Below are 22,200 nucleotides of genomic sequence, written 5' to 3'. Positions count from 1 at the left end.
AAATGGTATTGTCCAGCACCATAGCCACATATAGTTATTTAAAACAAGTAAAATGAAATAGATTAGTTTCTTACACACATTTCAAATGCTCAGTAGTCATATATTTGTCAGTATAGACAGATCATTTCCATCATCACAGAAAATTCTGTCAGATAACACTGGTCTAGGGAAGCTGGTATTCTCTATTAACAGTCAAATCTCTGTTCTCTTGATGGTAGGAAAATATTTTGATGTCCAACCAGGTGAAAGTGCCCATTCTATAGATCAGGACCGTTGTCTAGTGGCAGTTGATATGCTTTGACCTAATGTCACTTTAAATCACATTAGTCCTGACTCTGCATTGTAAACTACATACTAAGTAAGAGGACGGGTAGCAATATTTACCTAATAGCAACAGCATCAAAATGGCCAAATGTACCAAACATGGAAAATAAATAGGTATTAAGTAGAAAGCATCTGACTTGTAAGGAAAGTAAATATTTAATTCTAAGTGAGAGAACCCGGGCAAGCAAGGCCAGTTAGCATTATAGAACATTAATTCAGGGACTTCCTAAGAGATCATTTTCTTAGGCAGACAAATTCTAAATGAGTCTCCTTAAACAGGCAAGCATACATCCAACTTTAAAATCAGTCAAAAGTAACATGAATTGCCAACCTGTTTAGCTATGTGCAGCAACTTTCATTTATAAAGAATGTCTTATAATTTCTAAATTCTCAATTGTTTTGGCAAGACTGAACTGTCTGCTTTGTTCCCAAACCTTATGTGTTCCAACATACTGGAGTTTTCTTATCCCTGGGCCACTGACTAATTTTCAGGCTCTTTCATACTTCGTATGACTCTGAAAGTCTCAGTGGGATTTGAAAGGATCACTATTTGGGAAGAACTGTTGAATTCTTGGTTGTACTAGTGGGCCCATCTTAGTACTCAGAATGACAAAACCAAAGTTTAAAGAAAGAACCTTCAATGATGGGCAGCTAGTTAATCTCTTGTTGGTCAGCTAGGAGGCCCACTGAGATTGTGCTGGAAGTTATCAGCTATTTATAGTGGTAATGAATATCATTTGCTGACTCAAAAGTTGCAGTAAAAGACCATCTTGATCCCAAACCTTTAATTCTGTACCCTACCTCTGGGCAAGTTGTAAGCAGACAAGGTCTGTATTAGGCTGTCTCAAGGCAGGTTTCAGTCTTGTGCCCTGTGTGAACTGAACTTGGCCTGCACATGACACTTGTTTGATTAACCCCATGTTATTATACACCTTTTTAAAATGGAAGGATTTCCCCCCCACCATTAAAATCTAAATATTTAGGGCCCTCTTGGAAAAGATGAAAATGTCTCACCACACTAGGTTGGTTTTCTTGCTTGACAACTATGAACTGTGGTCACCCTCTGGGCAGAGCCTATGTCCTCATGCACCAGCATCCTCCCCTAGTTTACGTGATGTGCTGGGGTTTTGGCAATCCCTGAGGGGGCTGGAGGGTCTCGGGGAGTGACTTGGCTCATCACCAGCATCTCCTGCTGAGCTCCAGCATGGGGCAGTGAGATAAGCCTTGGTTGGGGGTTCTGATCCCAGGAATAAGTGGTGACTTAGACATGACTTTTCTCTTCCTGGGCTTTAGTTTCCTCCTCATGTAAAATGAAAGTAGGCCAGATGGCTCCATCTTTCAGGCTTCAAACCTTGGTTTAACTCTCTGCTCTTTCAAGCCTCTGTGTCTAAACATCAGCAAATCCCATCAGCTCTACCTTTAAAGTAGAGCCCCCATCTGACTTCTTACCACCTCTTTTGGTTCCACTGCCCAATCCCTTTCACCTCTTGCATGGATTATTTTACTACCCTCTGAAGTGATCTTCCAACTTTTGCCCTCACCCACTGCCTTCTAGTCAGTTCCAGAGCAGTCTTCTGTTAAAGAGCCTCCTTGGCCAGAGTCTTTATAGTTGTCTCCAGTGCCCCCACTTGAGCTCTGGGCAGCCTACCACATCCCTTGCTCCTCAGGCATGCTTCTGACTCAGGGCTTTTGCATGTGCTGTTGCCTCTACCTGGGGAGTTTTTCCCCAGATAGCCATGTGACTGGTTTCCCCAGGTCTGTTGCCACTCTTTTTAAAGTGACAGCTCATCCTCTATGTATCTCTCATTTCCACATCACTTTCTGTTGATTACCACCACTGATTGTCCTGCATTTGACTTTGCTATGCTCCACCCCCAGTGGAGCATGAGCTCTATCAACATGGGGATGTTATCTGTTTTGTTTCCTCAGTTGTCCCCAATATCTGCAACACTGATGGCACTCAGTAGATGCCATGCTTGCTGAACTAATTGAAGAGATGATTTCCTAGTCGTCCTCATGTTCTGTGGGTATATTATCATTTAGCCTGAAGTAGTCTGGATTCCTAGAGCATCAAATATAAACACAAAAACATATTCCAGAGCCAAATGCAAGTGATTTTTGGATTACCTCCAGCCTGGCTCCAATTGAGAAATTGACAAGAACGTTGTGGAGTGGCGCTGTCAAGCATGGACAGTCCCTGCTCTGCCAGCAGAGGCTGGAGGTTTAAGTGTGCCTTAGGGGAAGGCTTGGGTGCCTGCCCTCTCCTGGCTCCCTGAATCTGCAGGCCAGTTATATAGATCTCAGGGCTGCCTGTTTCTCCACAGCACCTCAACAGGACTGGGCCTTCCCAGGTGCTTCTGCTAGTTGGGGGAGGAGCACTGGCAGTCAGCATCCTGTGTTTTCCTGTGTAAATGATGAGGATGAGGTAGGGCTTGCAGAGTAACTGAGCATATCAGTGACGATACACTCACCAGGAAGCAAAACGTTATTTTTGGTCTGAACAATGTGCAGGCTTACTCTGAATAGAGGTGGATTTTGTGTTTCAGTGTTTCTTAGTGGTAGGAGGGAGAATTCTTTTCTTGTAATTGCCATTACATTTTCTTTTCTCTTGGTCAAACTAAGGAGTGAGAGGACTTGATGAGGTTACTCTGCTTCCTCCCCTCACAGTGGGCTTCTTTGCCCCCAGAGGGCCTTAGTGTGGAAGTCAGCAGAGATGAGGAAGCATAATCAAGACAGGCTGGTCTTGCTGGTAAGGGTGGCTTCCAGGCTAGCCTCCATCCTTCGTTTCTCCTCCTCACCTGCTTGTAGGCAAAGAGTGGAAAAGAAGATCCTAGACAGCTTGTGACTACTCATTTTACATGGAAGTGTGAAAGACCCTTGTGCATACCCAGTGCTGTGTTTTCTGGAATTTGTCATTCAGTGATTAAAATGTATAGCTCAACTGTATCAAAAACAACTGAGTTTTCTGTGCAGCTTGGTTCTGAATAGGAATTGATGTAGCTTTATTTCTGTTGGATACATTCTTATTTCCTGTTCTTGATATTTGTACTGTAGTACTTAGAAAAATCTTAATTTTCAGAACTTAGTAGTAATCAGTGATTTAGGGAAGGAAGCAGCTGAAAAGTAAACGAATTATGCAACTTTTAATGAAAAGCCTTATTAGGGACTTGTCAAGAAACTTCTGAAAGGTCATCTTTAGCCATGACTCTGAAACCCAGCCCTCCCTTGTTGACCATCATATGTAGCTTCTAAGTTCCTGAACCTTAGTTTGTACAGTTTTATTTTATTTTATTTTCTTCCCCACCCCTCCCCCCGTGGTGCTGGGAATTGAACCCAGGGCCTTGTGCTTTCGAGGCAAGCACTCTACCAACTGAGCTATATCCCCAACCCCACAGTTTTATTTTTTAAGACTGTGAGAAGGATAGCACAGTAGGCATGGCTACACTGCTGTCCTGAATGCATCAGGACACCTGCCTGGTTTCCCTAATTCCTCTTTTTGGAGAGAACAGTATTGTGTATGTGTAAGAGCTGGGAGGTGACAGTAGTATCAAGTACTGTGATAGATTCTTTAGGCCTTAAATTTGCCCCTCCTTCAGGATCCATGGGATGCATTTTCCTGGCAGAGATGGCACACACATTTTTAACTCTTTACTGAAGTAAAGTATATATTTGAGTCTATAGCTCAATACATTTTTTTCAGACTATGAACCCTTATTTAACCAGCAGATCAAGAAATCTATTATTTCTCTTCAAAGCTCTTCTTGTGTCCCTGTGTTACCTTCTACTTGTTGCCTGTCCCCAAGGATACCTGCTCTCCTATTTCTAATAGGTTCTTTTTGCCTGTGTGTGAACTTGATGGATATGGAATCATATGGTACCTGCTTGTCTTTCCCTTGGCCTATGTGTAAGATTCATCCATGTGTTTGGATAACTGTAGTTCTTTCATTTATTCTCATTGTTATTTAATATCTCAGTGTGTGAATATACCTCATTTTACCCATTTTATTCTGGATAGGTATTCTGATAGTTTCCGGTTTGGGAATGTTGTGGATAACATTGGTCTTGCTTCTGACTTTTGGTGAACACATGTATACATTTCTGTTGAGTCTATCTTGGAGTGGAATTGTGGAGCCACAAGGCATATGCTTAGCTTTAGAAGACAGCACCAGACTTTTTTCCCAAAATGCTTCTATCAATTTATACTCCCATCAGCAGTATATGAGAGTTCAGAGTGCAAAATCATGACTGACTTTAGAAAGGAACCAAAGGAAATTTGAAATAAAGTTGGATAATAAGAATTAATTCCCTCACTCCAGAGTTCTTTTATCACAGAGATGGGAATGTCTGGCCAGCAGAATTTGTTAATCAAAGATGGGTCTTTGCAAAGGGCTAGTGAGAGGGTCAGATTTTATTGTCAGTGAGCAAATGCTATTTCTTCACCACAAATCCAAGTGGAAAAGCAACTCTTCATAGGAATTAAGTGAGGGAGTTGATCTGTGCTCTGATCTGATCCCCATTGATTTCTTAAAGAAAACCACATTTGGGTACCAGACCTTATTCCACCCTGGTCCACACATTTCTAATTAGAAGATCCACCGCTTCCTTAAGTTGGTGGTGTGGGGATACCCCTGCAGGATCTCCTGCTCCTCCACCTCTCATCCCTGGGATTGGGGTATAGTAGTTTCCCCATCTGTGGGAATACATTCCTGTGACCCCTGTAGATGCCTGAAGGTTGCAGGTACTACTGAACCCAATGGTTTTTCCTATACATACGTACTTATGGTAAAGTTGAATTATAAATTAGGCACAGTATGAGATTCACAACAGTAACATAATAGAGTAGAAGTTCTAGCAAAATCTGTAATAAAAATTATGTGAATGTGATCTTTCTCAATATCTTCTTTTTCTCTACTCATTCTTTTTCTGTTGACAGTGTGAGACGATGCAATGTCTGCCTGATGAGATGAAGAGAAGTGAGTGATGTGGGCAGTGTGATGTAGTGTTAGGCCACATTGACCTTTTGATGATACATCCTTTAGACTATGGCTAACTGGGTACCTAGAATCTCAGAAAGTGAAACACTGGATAAGGTGGCACTTCACATATCCAATTCTGGATTAGAAAATTGACTCCCTGGCACAGCCAGCTTGTCACATAGCAGTGATGTTCTCCCCTTTCTTTTGTTCTGGTGCTGGGGATTGAACCCAGGGCCTTGTGCTTGTGAGGCAAGCACTCTACCAACTGAGCTATCTCCCCAACCCATCTCCCCTTTCTTTGAAGAGCTGATTGGCTGGAATTTGGTTTGACTGTGAGTGGCAACAGTGCCAAATACCAGTTAACTTAAAGATCGAAGGAACACTGGATTTCTGGTGATGTCTAGACCAGCTTCTGATTTGGGATGGGCTGGGGCAAGTACTAGATAAAAGATCAAAAATATTTCCTGAAAAGCATGAAATGAATGGCCTAGAAGATACTAAAAAAGGATAAACACGACCCTGAGGGCCTTGGGTAAATTGCGCACAAGGGGCAGAGATCACCATGGGCAGCATAATAGGAGATCCTTCCCCTGAGAGCTGAAACCACTATGGCTGCAATATCTTTAGGAAGAAGGAAAGTACAAAGTAAGCACCTCTGGGGCTGGGGATGTAGCTCAGTGAGAGAGCGCTTGTTTAACCTTCGGGAGGCCCGAGGTTCAATCCCCAGCACTGCAAGATTAATAAGTAAATATATAGATAGACAGCAGTGACAGAAAATAAATAAATAGGAAGAAAGGAAGTGCTTAACCTACCCAAGAGTCAGGTTGGGGGGAAGGGCATAGTCTGAGAAATGGATATGAGACATTGTCCCTCATGCAGATTACTTGACCTGAGTACTGGGAAACAAGCTCATTTTAAAATTATTTTAGAGTTGACCAGTCCATGAGCAGGTAGGTCTATGAAGAACCACACCTTTATGTCAGCTCATTGAATTCCCAGGTAAAATTATAACAGGAAAATGAACAGCCCATACTTAACAACACACACACAAAACTAAAGACAAAGGATGCAAGGTATTGTGAATGAGGAACTGCTGGAAGAGATCTGTAAAAATATCAGACTGTGGTGTTGATGCAGATTAAATAATCACCACTTACTGAAAGTAATAGGCAAAGTTGAAAATACCTACAAGGAACAAGAAACTCTAAAACATCTTAGCACATTTTTTTAAAATTTATTTTTATTGTAAACAAATGGGATACATGTTGTTTCTGTTTGTACATGGAGTAACAGCATACCATTTGCGTCATCATACATTTACATAGGGTAATGATGTTTGATTCATTCTGTTATTTTTTCCTTCCCTGCACCCCTCCCACCCCTCTTTTCCCTCTATATAGTCCCTCCTTCCTCCATTCTTGCCCCCCTCCCACCCCCCATTATGTGTCATCATCTGCTTATCAGCGGGATCATCCGTCCTTTGGTTTTTTTGAGATTGGCTTATCTCACTTAACATGATATTCTCCAATTTCATCCATTTGCCTGCAGATGCCATAATTTTATTATTCTTTATAGCTGAGTAATATTCCATTGTGTATATATACCACAGTTTCTTTATCCATTCTTCAATTGAAGGACAACTAGGTTGATTCCACAGTCTGGCTAACTTAGCACATTTTGAAAAGAACCAGGTCCAACATGAAAATATGAAAATGTCAATAACTGTAATAAAAACCCAACAAATGGGTTTATTAGCAGATTAGACAAAACTGAAGAGAAGAAATGAACAGAACAAAAAAAAAATACAGAATTCATCTTTAAAAACCAAATAGATGAAATCTTTGTAATACCAGTGGAGATTCACAGAGAATGGACTGAGAAGTGTGTATAATCGGGGATCCAGGAGAGAATCTGGATCTCTTTGGTGGGTATCTAAAGAGATTATGACTGGGAATTTTTGCATAATGGATAAGACAGCCATCAAAAACCAAAAACAACCTCCTAAAATAAAAATAGGTTTGTATGTGGATAGTTTAGTGATGTGATAACTAGAGGGAAAAATTCAACAATGTGGGTGAAAAGAGGGTCATTTTAAGATGGAAACCAAGATAGTTACTGATGAATCTTTGCTAAAGGATATTCCTAGAAGAAAGGTGAGACCAGATGGAAAAAAGTGAGACACCAAGCAATGAAGAGTTGCTGGTTAATATTTGAACAATCCTAAACAGATGTAAAGAAAATGAGATTATATACATGAAAAGAATAACATCTAAGTTGGAAAAGATAATGGAAATTATGGGGGAAGGTAAAGTTTTTATTTAACTGAATTTTGTGAACCTTGCATGTCGATTTTTAAAGATAATTACTAAACAGTAGGAACAGTGAATTACTTCTATAATAGTGGGGTGGAGGAAGGGGAATGAAACATTTCAAATAATCCAGAAAGACAACAAGAAAACCAGGACAGGGAAGAAAGTACCATGAAACTCAGATTAAAACCCAAATATATCAGCATTCTTATTAAATGTAAATGACCTAAATATTCCAGTTAAAATATGAAGATATTATTCATACTGGATTTTTAAAATCCAGCTCTTGTGCTGTTTATGAAAGATAAGGTAAAAGTAAAAGAATGGAAAAAGATATACTATAGAAATACTAATAAAAGAAAACTGGTATATCAATGTAATATCAAATAGGCTTCAAGGCAAAACTCATTATGTAGAGAGAAGGTCACACAGTTTGAAGATTTAGCAATTTTAACTTTAGATTTAACATAATCTCAATATACAAAGCAAAAACTGACATAATTTTTAAGAAATGGTCAAATCTGTATTCATAGTAGAGAATATTAGTAATCCTGTCAGCTAAATAGAGAAAATCAATAAGGATTAGAACCTTCAAACAGAACAGTAGGAATGTGGTTTGTAACGGTTTTTTTTTTGTTTGTTTGTTTGTTTGTTTGTTTTTGGTACCAGCCATTGAACTCAGGGGTGCTCAACCACTGAGCCACATCCCCAGCCCTCTTTGTATTTTATTTAGAGACAGGGTCTCACTAAATTTCTGAGGTTGGCTTTGATCTCAGGATCCTCCTACCTTAGCCTCCCGAGCTGCTGGAATTACAGGTGTGTGCCACTGCTCCTGGATGGTTTGTATTGATTTTTGTATAAATGAAACACTATAACCAAACAGTGCATACTTCAGGTTTTTCAGGTTGGCCATATCCATGGCCTTTAAATTAATTCTTAAGAAATAATAAAGGATTGAAATTGTACAGAGTAGAGAATCAAATCACAATTCAATTAACTTAGAAATGTGAATGAAAAGAAAATCTTCGTGTACTTAGAAATTTTAAATTGCTTCTAGTATTTATGTGTAGATCAAAAATAATGAAATAACAGAATGAATCAAACAACATTACCCTATGTAAATTTATGATTACACAAATGGTATGCCTTTACACCATGTACAGAGAAACAACATGTATCCCATTTGTTTACAATAAAAAAAAATAATGGAAATAAAAATGTTTTGAAATGGATAGTGAAAATACTACATATTAAAACTTATAGCATGTAGCTAAAATATTATTTACCAGGTAATTTATAACTTTGAATGCATTCAGAAGAGAAAAAGATGAAAAATAATGGGCTAAGCATGTATTTTGAGACATTACAAAAGGCAGAATAAACCTAAGTCAATCAGCAAGAGGTAACAATAAGGATTAATGAAACAAAGCAAATATATAATAGAGAACCTTGACGAAACCATAATGTCATCCTTAGAAGAGATGAGTAATATTACAAACCTCAAGCAAAATTGATCAAGAGAAAAACATAAGTAACTAATATCAAGTACGTAAAATGGGACTTCAGTAGAAGTGATGTAGACATTAAAAAGATAAGTGGTTATTATGAAGAACTTGTGCTAAATAAATTTAAAAATTGACACTTTATTAAAACATTTATTAAAAATATAACTTGAGGAGACATCGAAAACTTTACAAATTTTGCAAGTTCTTACAACATTAATAAGTTTCTAGGAAATATAACATCACTACTGAACCAAGAAGAGAGAAAACCTGCATAGTCCTACAATTATTAAAGAAATTAGAGCCTTCAAGTTTTCTCACAAAGAAAATAACAGCTCCAGATGGCTTCACTGATAAGCTCTACCAGGCATTTAAAGAATAAGCATTTCAATTGTTCTGAAACTCTTCAAAAAAAAAAAAAGAAAAGAAAAAAGAGAAAGAAACACAACACTATCTACTCATCTTGATACAAAACCTGACCAAAATAGAAGTGAAGAAAATTATCAGTCAAATCTTACACCTAAAAATATAAACCAAATCCATTAGTATGTATAATGACATACCATATTTATCCTAGAAATGCAAACTTGGTTTAATGTTTAAATATAAGTTTCTATTCATCTCCCACACTAACAGATTTCAGGAGTAGCACAGTGTGATTATCAAATACAAAGAAGGTATTTGATCAACTATCAACTACATATTTATCGACTACATATTTATGCAAACTAGGGTTAAAAATCAACTTCTTTAACCTGATAAAGGATGTTTACACAAAGCCTATAACAAATATCACACTGAAAAAAAGGGAACATAAAATCCTGCCCTTAGATATCATGAAGAACAGTTTGCTTAGTGTCATCCTTTCTTCCTTTGTCTTTTTCTTTTTGTGCAGTACTGGGGGTTGAACTCAGGAGTACTTTGTGAGTTACATTCCAGCTCTTTTTATTTTTTTAGTTTGAGGCAGGGTCTTGCTAAACTTGAAATCCTCCTGTCAGCCTTCTGAGTAGCTGGAATTACAGTTGTGTTCCTTTGTACCCGTCCATCCTTTCTCTGTAAGTGCTGTGTTGTAGGTCTACCCTGACAAACATTAAAGAAAAGTAAAGCAGAACATATCAAGATTGGATAGAAGAGAACAAAACAATGGTTCAAATGCCTAGATATAGAGAAAATTTTAAAAAAGGTCTATAGATGTGTTATTAGAATTAGACTGGGTTGCTGGGGGGAAAAATTCACCGTATCTAAGTCAAATATGTTCCTGTGTATACTAGTAGCAAATTGAAAATGAAACTTAGAGACCTTTCCCAAGTATGTAAAAATTATGAAGAACCAGGAAGAAACAACTCTTTCCAAAAATGGGTAAGACTCCTTGGTGGACATTAATTTATCCATCAGGATACTTGTGTTTTTCTTTGGTTCTTATGAAATAAATTAGCACACATTGTCCTGATGTCAGCAGATACTGAGCGCTGATGTGAGGAGGTTTGGTTGCATGCAGTGCAGTTCAGGTTGATCCCTGCTTTCTGGGAGTTGAATGTCAACTGCAATAAGTACTCTGTTGTAGGTCATCAAATCTTTACTCTTCATATTTATTTCAAGAAATCAGGATTCTTGATTCTTACCATGTAGGTATGTTATCTTCATAAGGTGAAGCTTATAGATTTCTTATAAGCTCTGAGAAGATTTAGATCTATTTAGATATTTCCAAAGACTGGGTGATTTTAAGAAACACAAAAATGTGTCAATTCTTTATTTTTTTCCTCAGGCAAAGAAATTGAATTTGAAATGGCTGATGAATAAGCAAAGGCTTATAATAGAATACATTTCTATTTTTACTGTTTCAACTCTTCTTTAAATTGAGTATTATTGTTTCTTCAAAGTAGGAAGTCAGTTATTTCCATCCTCTTAACACATGAAATAAATGATTACAGAATCCATCTTTTAGTTGCTGCATTTTCTCTTGGTTCCTCTGGATTAAAACAAAACAAAACAAATTCAAGATTACATTTAAAATTTTAGACCAGATGCTCTGATTCCCTTTTAGAAATGTTAGATGAAGTTAATAAGCATTCTTTTAAAAGTTTAGCTGAGCTTTTGGGGTAGCAAAGAAATTGTTGGAAACCATAGCTAAGTGAGAAGTGACTGGGGCCTAGTCTAAGCTGATCCTACGATGGGGATATGGGTGAGGTAGTGGCAACTATAGTCATCTTTGGCTTAAATGCCCAGGGGTTACAGGGGTTGTTTGAAGTAGAAAGTGGGAACTGAACTTTCGTTCATACCACCATGTAAGTCCTGAATTCTTGAAGACCTGCACCCTCAATGGAAAGAGCAGATATTCGTCTAGTGATTAGTAAGCAGAAAGGACAGGTGAGCATTTACCTGCTTTGTCCTGAGGCAGGCACGCAAAATTCCCTGTGTTTTTTTGTACTACTGGGGCCTAGTGCATGATAGGCAAATGCTCAACCACTGAGCTATACCCTATCCCTTTTTATTTTATTTTGAGACAGGGTCTTGCTAAATTGCCCACACTGACCATGAATTTATAATCCTCCTGCCTCAGCCTCCTGAAGACCTGGGATTACAAGTGTGCATTACCATTCTGGGATTAGTTAAAATTTTTTAAAAAGGATACTCAAATTAGAAATATGACGTTGAATTTCCAAACCATAAAGAAAAAAAGGATAACACTTGAATAATCCAATGAGAGTGCAAAAAAGAATGGGAAAATAAGTAAAGAAACAGTGTTATAAATAGGAAGTATAAAATGAGAGTATAAATGAGTCCAATTATATAGGAAACCACAATAGATGTTGGTGGACTAAACCTACCAGTTAAAAAGACAAATTGCTACTGGTCTTAAAATAAAACCCAGCTATATGCTATTTTTAAGAGCTCCACTTAAAACATAGGAACACAGAGGAGCTGAAAGTAAAAAATAGAAAAAGGTTCCAGGCCAATATTAACCCCCCAAAATTTGGTAGGACTTTTTAAATAATCAAACTAAACTTTAAGGAAAATAAATCATTAGGATGAAGAGGATCATTGAAGAATACAAGGGAGGTAACACCCTCTACCAGGAAGATGTAATAATTCTGATAATGTGTTCCCCTAAACAAGATAGTCTCCAAATCACAAATTGGGAGAGTCCAAAAAGGAATTAATAAGTCCATGATTATAGTAGGAAAGTTATGAGCTCACAGTAACTGCTAGATTGGGTAGGCAAAAACCTAGTGACTCTGTATAGAAGATTATTAAGCTTAAGCTTGAACTAAGTAAGGATTCACACCTTATAGAGTATACATATAACTATTGACCATAATCCTGGTTTGGTGGTACATGCCTATAATCCCAGCTACTTGGGAGGCTGAGGCAGGAGGATGGCAAGTTTGAGACCAGCCTGGGCAACTTAGTGAGACCCTGTTTCAAAATAAAAAGGGTTGGGGATATAACTCAGTGGTAGAGTGCTTGCCTAGTTTTTCAAACTGTAGGCCCAGCCTCAGAGTTATTTTAGTTTGTTATATAATACCTTCTTTAATTTTTTGATGGCATAGGGAAAAAAACCAGTGCATCCCTTGTATCTAAGATTGAGTTGTTTCATGAGAATTTTATTGTATTTCTATATATATGTGTGTGTGTGTGTATACTACTGTGTATGTGTATGTATCTGTGTCTATGTCCTAGGACACATACGAATTTTTTTTTTTGGGTTAAAAATCCGAAGGTTAAAAAATTCAGTTAAATTAGGATTTATCAACCATACTTCAGACTCATCCTCTGTGTTAGGAAAGTTAAGCATTACCTGGTCACAGGTCAAAGAAGAGATACATGGGAGCTATTAAATAAAACCGAACAGTTATGAAAATGCTGTTCATTGAAGCCTGTAGGATGAAGCTACAGCAGTACTCATGAGGAAAATGTATTGCCTTAAGTATTTACTATAAGAAAAGAGGAATGAAAATTGATAAATGTTCATGTCAGGAAATTGGAAAGAACAACAACAACAACAACAACAAAAACCAATGCAAGATCAAAGAAGAAATAGTGAAAATTAATTGGGTCACAAACCCAAAAGTTGGTTCTAGAATCATCATTGAAATTGAATCAGCAGTTGAAATTCAGCACTCCACCCACCCACTCTTTACTCCAAGAAAAGATCTCTAAACATCCATTCTGACAGTTTTATAAATTATACCCCATAGTCTTCCAAATGTGCAAAGCACAGATAACCACAGTTTCATACAAACTTTTCCAAAAAACAGGGGAAAGGGGAATAATCCTTAGTTCATTCTATGAGAACTGAGTGACCCTGATATCAAGATCAGAGAACAACCTGAGAATGACCTCTTGATTTTTCTACTTAGAACATATAGAAATTTCACATAAAAATACGAACAAACCAAATCTAGAGATAATATTTTTTTTTTTTTTTCACTGTTAGAAATTTTATTTCCTAAATTTTCTTTTTTTTTTTTAATTGTATACAAATGGGATACATGTTGTTTCTCTATTTGTACATAGAGTCAAGGCATACCATTTGTGTAATCATACGTTTACATAGGGCAATGATGTTTATTTTTTTTTCCCTTCCCCCCCACCCCTCCCACCCCTCTTTTCCCTCTATACAGTCCTTCTTTCCTTCATTCTTACCGCTCTCCTTATCCCTAACCCTAAACCTAACCCTAAACCTAATGCTAACCCCTCCCACCCCCCATTATATGTCCTCATCCGCTTATCAGCGAGATCATTCATCCTTTAGTTTTTTGAGATTGGCTTATCTCACTTAGCATGATATTCTCCAATTTCGTCCATTTGCCTACAAATGCCATAATTTTATCATTCTTCATTGTGGAGTAATATTCCATTGTATAGAGATAATATTTAAAAAAAAAAAAAAACACCACCACCAGTTGAGAATTTGTTTATGCCACAGAAATCATCTTTGGTTAACAGAATATGTATTACAATAATCCCCTCTTAACAATGGTTTCACTTTCCACTGTTTTAGTTATAGGTAACTATGATCTAAAAATATTAAATGGAAAATTATAGAAATGATTCAGAAATATTAAATTGCTTGCCATTCTGAGTAGTGTGATGAAAACTCATGAAATATTACCTCTAGATTTGGTTTATATTTTTATGTGAAATTTCCGTGTGTTCTGAAGTAGAAAAATCAAAGGTCATTCTCAGGTTGTTTGCTAATTTTGATATCAGGGTCACTCGGTTCTCTTAGAATGAGCTAAGGATTATCTCCTTACACCTTCAACATACTCAGGACATGAATTACCACTTCATCCAGTGTATCCACTATGTGTGCTACCTGCCCATTAGTCCATGTCATCAGATTGTGTCTATCAAGGTATTGCACAAGTAAACCTTGTTTCATTTAACAGTGGCCCAAAACACAAGAGTAGTGATATATTACAGTGTATTATTATAATTGTTTTATTATTGTCAATTATTTACTCTGCCTAACTCACAAACTTTTTCATAATAAATGTGTGCATATAGGAAAAAGCATATATATGTTTTATATGTGTAGGGTTTGATATTGTCCAATTTCAGGCTTCTAATGGGATCTTGGAATAAAGAATAAAATGTTAAATGATAATGAAAAAGCATTCACGTAAGTTCAAAACTCAGTTGTTTAAAAACAGGTAACTAAGAAGAAAAGATACACTACTTAACCTGAGAAAAACTTGCAGTCAGTACAGCATGTGATAGTGGAACATAGGAGAAACTCAGAAATGTATGGAAGAGCCTCCCCTCACTGACCACTCAACCCTGCATGGGTGCTTCCAGCCAGCTCTGCTAAGACAGGAAGAGATGAGATAATCCAGTTTAGAAAGCAAGAAACAATACTGTCTTGTTTTCCAGATTTTTTTTTTTTTTTAACAAAGAGAATCTGCAAACTCCTAGATTTGACAAGAGCTTAGTCATAATAAAAGCTGGGTAAATGATACCTTTGGAAACTTGTAGAACATTGCTGGTTGTCTATAGCTGGAAAATGGAAAAAGTAAATTTTTACAAAAGATATCATTCTGCCAGAACATTTAAAAGTAGTAGTAATCTTAATAGCAACAATAAAAAAGGCAAGACTTTATAGGAAAAAATCATAAAAGCTTTCTGAAAGTATGAAAAAACATTTAAATCAATGTAGTGCTATAACATACAGTGTTCATTGACAGGAAGTTCCTGTGGTTACAAATGTCAGTCCTCTCTTGGTTTATCTGTAAATTCAGTGTGATTTAAATAAAAATTCCAATGGATATTGTGGAAGGAATGCATAGGCTAAAAATGTGGCATTGACACAGGGCACAAATAAATGAATATACTGTTGAAACAAAATATAGAATCCAGAAACAGGTCTACATAGTGGAACAGAGCAAGGGAAGGAAGAGACCAGTCAGAGACTGGGGATAATAAAGCACTCCTGGGTTCAGTCAAAATAAAAAATAAAAAAGAGACCAATCAGGGACTGGTGCTGGTCATTAAACTAACAGAGACAAGTTCTGTCACTCTTGTTATCTATCAGAGTCAATACCCAGTGATTGTGAAACCCTAACTGCAAAAAGCATTACTGATGTTTTTAGGAGAAAGTAACTTCTAAATAGTAAAAAGACTTCTGTTACAGTGGTTGCCTCCAAAAAGGAACCTTGGGTAGCAAGGGTTAAAGGGATGAGAGAGAATTTTTACTCTGTGGTTGCTGTGTCACCTTACGGTCTCATGTAATAGCATAATTTTTATATAAAATATCTGGTCAATATGGCAAAATTGACAAATGTAGGTAGTGGGTAAATGGACATTCATATTTTTCTTGCTGTTCTTTATTTTAGAACTCTTTCATAACGCAGATTGAGTAACCCTTATCAATGAAGTGCTTGGACCATAAGTGTTTCAGATTTTGGATTATTTTGTAAAATTTTGGAATATTTGCTTATACATAATGAGAGTTATCTTAGGGAAGAGACCCAAGTCTAAACACTAAATTCACTTTATGTTTCCTACATACCTTATTTACGTGCAACTTGAATATTATTTATACAGTATTTTTAGTACACTTGTATTTTGACTGAGACCATCATATGAGGTCAGGTGTGGAATTTTCCAGTTGTGGCATCATGTATTCAGAATTTCAGAATTTGGGGCATTTCAGATTTTTGAATTAAGATTGTTCAATCTTTATTTGAGGAAAAAAAAATGAGATAATGATTCTGATGTAGCCATATCTGTTTTCTTGCCATTCTGTTTTAGTTCTGTTTCCTTCTGGTAAGTCACCTATGTCCAGGAAAAGGATCTGAAGCCTTGGCCTCTTTGACCACCCCTACCTCTAGCCATGGCTTCTCCCAACATCCAGATGTGGTCTCCCACCAAGCAACTGAGACAAGCCCCAGGGAAGAGCCTTTCTCTTGGGACCCTAGAAGTGCTCAGGGAGTTTCAGTGAGTGAGTGTGGGTGGCCCCTACCTCCTTCCCTCTTAGCACCTTCATCTGTTCGCCTTACAGTCTTTTAAGTGTACTCTCTCTAGTGTAAGAGCGTAAGAGTACCTATTTCACAAAAGTTTCTGGAATTGATAGAATAGATTGTATGTGCAGATAAGCACACTTATGACTTAATTTTTTACCCACCTAAGCATGTCCCAAGGGAAAGCCCTGTAAGAGTTCCTACTGCAGGCCTCCTATCACAATGCAAATTTCAGAAGGGAAGCACTAGGTAGGGATGCTGGTCTTAAGAGCATATTTTAGAGGCCCAAGTAACTTTATATTTTCTGGAAATCAGGATCTCCCAGGATGTGTGTAGCCCCACCCAAGCTGACTGGCGAAGCTGTAGAGGAATTCTTCACTGTCCACAGTTATACTACCTTAACCTTAAATGTTTCAGTGTATTTCTAAAGACTAGGCTTTTCATTTTCCTGTGAAAGCTTGCTTTTAGAAAATTCTAACTCAGGAATTAGTGGTGGGGATATAATTTCTTTTTAAAGCAACTCGTTCTGCAAAAGTTGGGAAGATACATTTGTGCTGCTATAAAACATACATTTGTGTGTGCTGCAGAGGAAAAATATTCTTCCAAGTTTGCTTTTCTTGATTCTGAGCTCCCCACAGAGAATATATTTTTGTATCTCATGTTTGCCTATGTGGAGTCAGATTAAAGGCTAATTTTCCAGCCTTGGTTTTTCTACTGGAGTTTAGAAGTTGGATAATGTGAGGCTGCAGAGCTGCACAGCCCTCAGCTGCGAACAGACCCTGCTCTGTTAATGGCCATTCACTGGTCAGGGTCTGGTGACCAGTGCCAACTGCAGCTCCAGTATAGACCACCCCTCAAGTTGTTGGGAAGCCACTTGAGGTTTATGGAGCTTTGGCTAGGGTGGTTTAGGCCCCAGTGGTGGTCTAGTTCTGGAGATGGGGGTGCTTTGGAGGACTTTGGTCATCTGAATAGGAATATAGTGATTAGAATTTAGTTTTTTAGTGTTTTTTTTTTTTTAACTTAATGCATCCATGTTGTCAAGGTTCTGAGAGGTCCTTGTGAGGACCAAGTCAGTTGGTAGACACCTACCAAGAAATAGGGCTTGACCCACAGCATTGCAAACCGTCTTGTCCTGCCCTTCTACCCACTGGACCCATCCAGGGCTGGGTAGGGTGTAAGTCCCTTTTCATTACCTAGCTTGGGGAAGTGTGTTCCTGGAAAGGCTCATTTGTGACAGCCTACCTCAACTGTCACGTATGGAAATGCTCTGCCAGTGGCTTGTGCTATTACTACCACAGCCGGAGGTCAGAATCCACTTGGAAACATAAATGCCACCTTATCCAGTGTTCAAAGGCTTCTGGGAGCTCATCTCAGACCTCATTTATAGAGGTGGTGACCAGGTACAAAGTTGTGCCTTGGCCCTGTGTAACCCAGGGTCACAGTCTGTTGGAGAAGTCAATGTAACAGCAGCTGACCATGAAGGTGTGCTGGGCAGCTTTTGTAAGGGAAATATCAAACCCTGTTCAAGGGACTTATTGGAAAGATACAGCAAAATCCTGTGTTTGAACTGCAAGGAGAGTGATTTGTCTTAGAATACGATGCTGAGATGTTTAAACAATCTCCTTCCCAGTCCCGTCTCTAAATCACCCTAGTGTCACAGTTTGGATTTTGTGTTTGTTGTTCACAAATTCCCACTTGATTTCTGTTCCCTACACACTAAGGAGGAATGGGAATCTCAACTCTTTGGAAGAGGAATCTCAATGTGTGAACCACCACCAGCCTAGACCCAGGTTCCACAGTGTCTAAGAATTCTCGAGGGCAGTGTTCTCTTCTTCCCTTCCACTCCTTTTCTGCCCCTCCCTATCCACATACCTCTTCTGTTTGCCTGTTCTGTTGCTGATTCTCTTTAGAGGAGTCAGGTTTTTTCTCACTCTCTCCAGGTTGGTGGACTGAGAATTTATGATAGCATCAACATTAGTTAAAAGTTGAGTGTATCAATATATACTCCTTGGTTCCTTGGTGAAGCAGAACTAAGTCTGGGCCATCATCCAGAAAGGTCTGCACCTTGTTGCCTCTGGCCCCTCGGACTTTGGTCCATGGGCAGCAGTGAGAATGGTGTGGTTTGTCCTCTTGTTTTGGGGTGTGTTTGTTGTCTGACAGATGGCCTGGTGATACTGTCCCCTCCCCTCATGCAGCCTGAAGATGTGAAATTCCAAACCTGGAGACTGGTGGGCTTCCCAAGACTTCCCCTCCTTTTTTTCCCAACTTTGCAAATTATAGACTTTCTGACTGCAGGTGCTATTGTTGGCAAAAGGCCATTGTCTCTCACTAAGTTATTGATCACTTTTTATGATTATAATGCACAGGTGTTTATTTTTGACCCCAGGTAGTGCTGGGTATAAAAGGGAGACAACAAAACAGAGATGGCATGCCAATGGCCTGCTGAGCAAAATGTACACTACTACAAGGCTATTGATGTTTTGGGGTTTACTCACATGGTATTTTTAAAATCAATCAATTTCACATTGAGAGAAGAAAGAAAAAGAAAGATTTCTGCTTAATGTGAATAATCAGAAGATCTCTCAGCTCAGTACGCACATTTCTAAGGCAGTCAGTTGTGGCCAAGTGGCATCTACTACCCAAGTTAGGGCATTTTTTCCACAGTCCCCACTACTCCCATTGTCTCATATCTGGTTTTTCTTGTCCTCATGTGCATCTTGACCCCTGCCATGGGGCACATCTTGAATTGGGATCGTAGCTATGACTTGATCTCCTTAATGTCTCCTAGGCATTAAGTACTCTGCTATAGAACTTCAGTTTGCAATCTGTCTATTGTTTGAACCTCCCAGCAGTAAGAGAGACTACTCAGATCTTGGATAAAAATTACTCTTCTACAAAAGGGGCAGGTAAGAATGTGTGACACCAAAGATTGCCTACATTTGTTTCTACTCTGAATTTAGTCTGAAGACAGAATTAGTGAAACCTTAGATTCGGTGACAGGGGTAGAGATGGAAATTGTCAAATGCTTCAGTTTCTCCAAAAAGTAATCAACATGTATGTGTTTGGCAGGTGAAAAGAAAGCCAGCCAGGATGGATATTTACGACACTCAGACCTTGGGGGTTGTGGTCTTTGGTGGGTTCATGGTTGTTTCTGCCATCGGCATCTTCCTGGTGTCAACCTTCTCCATGAAGGAGACGTCATATGAAGAAGCCCTAGCTAACCAACGCAAAGAGATGGCAAAAACGCACCACCAGAAAGTAGAGAAGAAGAAGAAGGAAAAAACAGTGGAGAAGAAAGGAAAGACCAAGAAAAAGGAAGAGAAACCTAATGGGAAGATACCTGACCATGACCTGGCCCCCAACGTGACCATCCTCCTCAAAGAACCAGTGCGTGCACCTGAAGTGGCTGTGGCCCCGACCCCAGTCCAGTCCCCCATCGTTGTTGCCCCTATCGCTACGATACCAGCCATGCCCCAAGAGAAGCCAGCCTCCTCCCCTAAAGACAAAAAGAAGAAGGAGAAAAAAGTGGCCAAAGTGGAACCAGCAGTCAGTTCTGTTGTGAATTCCATCCAGGTTCTTGCCTCAAAGTCTGCCATCTTGGAAGCTGCCCCCAAGGAGGTGCCTATGGTAGTTGTGCCCCCTGTTGGTGCCAAGGCCAGTGCCCCTGCCACCAGCATTGCTCAGGGCAAGAAGGCAGAAGGGGCTCAGAACCAGGGAAAAAAGGGGGAGGGAACCCCAAACCAGGGCAGGAAGGCAGAGGGAACCCCAAACCAGAACAAGAAGTCAGAGGGATCTCCAAACCAAAACAAGAAGGTTGAGAGTGCCCAGAACCAGGGCAAGAAAATGGATGGGAGCCAGAACCAGGGCAAGAAGGGGGAAGGGACCCAGAACCAGGGCAAGAAGGCAGAGGGAACCCAGAACCAGGGAAAGAAGGTAGAAGGAACCCCAAACCAAGGCAGGAAGGCAGAGGGAACTCAGAACCAGGGCAAGAAGGGGGAGGGGGCTCAGAACCAGGGCAAGAAGGGGGAGGGAGCTCAGAACCAGGGCAAGAAGGGGGAGGGGGCTCAGAACCAGGGCAAGAAAGGGGAGGGGACTCAGAACCAGGGCAAGAAGGGGGAAGGGGCCCAGAACCAGAGCAAGAAGGGGGAGGGGGCCCAGAACCAGGGCAAGAAGGGGGAGGGAGCTCAGAACCAGGGCAAGAAAGGGGAGGGAGTTCAGAACCAGGGCAAGAAGGGGGATGGGGCCCAGAACCAGGGCAAGGGGGATGGGGCCCAAAACCAGGGCAAAAAGGGGGATGGGGCCCAGAACCAGGGCAAAAAGGGGGATGGGGCCCAGAACCAGGGCAAAAAGGGGGATGGGGCCCAGAACCAGGGCAAGAAGGGGGAGGGGGCCCAGAACCAGGGCAAGAAGGGGGAGGGGGCCCAGAACCAGGGCAAGAAGGGGGAGGGGGCCCAGAACCAGGGCAAGAAGGGGGAGGGGGCCCAGAACCAGGGCAAGAAGGGGGAGGGGGCCCAGAACCAGGGCAAGAAGGGGGAGGGGGCCCAGAACCAGGGCAGGAAGGGAGATGGGGCCCAGAACCAGGGCAAAAAAGTGGTAGAAGGATCTCCCAACCAGGGCAAGAAGGTAGAGGGGGCTCCAAACCAGGGCAAAAAATTGGAGGGAACCCCAAACCAGGGCAAGAAGGGGGATGGGTCCCAGAATCAGGGCAAAAAGGGAGAGGGGGCCCAGAACCAGGGCAAGAAGATAGAGGGGGCCCAGAACCAGGGCAAAAAGGGAGAGGGGGCTCAGAACCAGGTTAAAAAAGCAGAGGGGTCTCAGAGCCAGGGCAAGAAGGTAGAAGGAACTCCAAACCAGGGCAAGAAGGGAGATGGGGCCCAAAACCAGGGCAGGAAAGGGGAGGGGTCCCAGAATCAGGGCAAAAAAGGAGAGGGGGCTCCTAACCAAGGCAGAAAATCAGAGGGGAGCCCCAATCAGGGCAAAAAGGGGGAGGGAGCCCCCAACCAGGGCAAAAAGGCAGAAGGGGCCCCCAACCAAGGCAGAAAGGCAGAGGGGACCACCAACCAGGGCAAAAAGTCAGATTCAATTACTAGTCAGGGCACAAGGGCAGAGGGTGCCACAAACCAGGGGAAGAAAGAGGGAACCCCCAATCAAAGCAGAAAGACAGAGGGTACCCCCAACCAGGGCAAAAAGGCAGAAGGGTCTCCCAACCAGGGCAAAAAAATGGATGCAGCTGCCAATCAGGGTAAAAAGTCAGAGTCAGCTCCTGTCCAGGCTAAAAATACAGATATGGTCCAGAGCCAGGAGGCACCAAAGCAAGAGGCTCCTGCAAAGAAGAAGTCTGGTTCAAAGAAAAAAGGTGAGCCTGGTAAGTGACTCTGGTCTCTTTGTGAACTGGAGGGAAAAGCTGTCTTTATATGTCTTGTGGATTCCCTTGAGGAACCATCTGTATCCGTCAGTTGTTGTCACAATAAGACCTCGTAACAAACATCCCCCAAATTTAATGTCATGCAACATTAAATTTACCCTTGTTCATACTGCTGTGAGTTGGTTGGGGTTGACTGATTGGGGATGTCTTGGCTTGGAGGTTCTGCTTCAAGCTGTTGTTTATCTGGGTCAACTCCTTGCA

The 22,200-nt window shown here is 40.2% G+C and overlaps 1 protein-coding gene across 8 annotated transcripts in view; it reads left to right on the top strand.

Annotated features, from left to right (window-relative positions):
* Positions 1-22,200, top strand: part of Rrbp1 (ribosome binding protein 1) — a 69,922-nt gene that overhangs the window by 3,665 nt on the left and 44,057 nt on the right. For 6 of the 8 annotated variants that reach the window (XM_047539152.1, XM_047539148.1, XM_047539155.1 and 3 more), the window contains exon 2: positions 19,644-21,939. In XM_047539152.1, coding sequence (XP_047395108.1) covers positions 19,665-21,939 — 2,275 coding nt within the window. In that variant the 5' untranslated portion in view covers positions 19,644-19,664. The remainder of the gene's footprint in view (positions 1-19,643; positions 21,940-22,200) is intronic. The other 2 variants (XM_047539151.1, XM_047539150.1) reach the window with 1 other exon arrangement.

This window comes from Sciurus carolinensis, chromosome 2 (genome assembly GCF_902686445.1).
Source record: "Sciurus carolinensis chromosome 2, mSciCar1.2, whole genome shotgun sequence".
NCBI classification, from domain to species: domain Eukaryota; kingdom Metazoa; phylum Chordata; class Mammalia; order Rodentia; family Sciuridae; genus Sciurus; species Sciurus carolinensis.
Note: the sequence above shows the minus strand (reverse complement) of the source record. Positions and strands in the feature narration are given on the sequence as shown.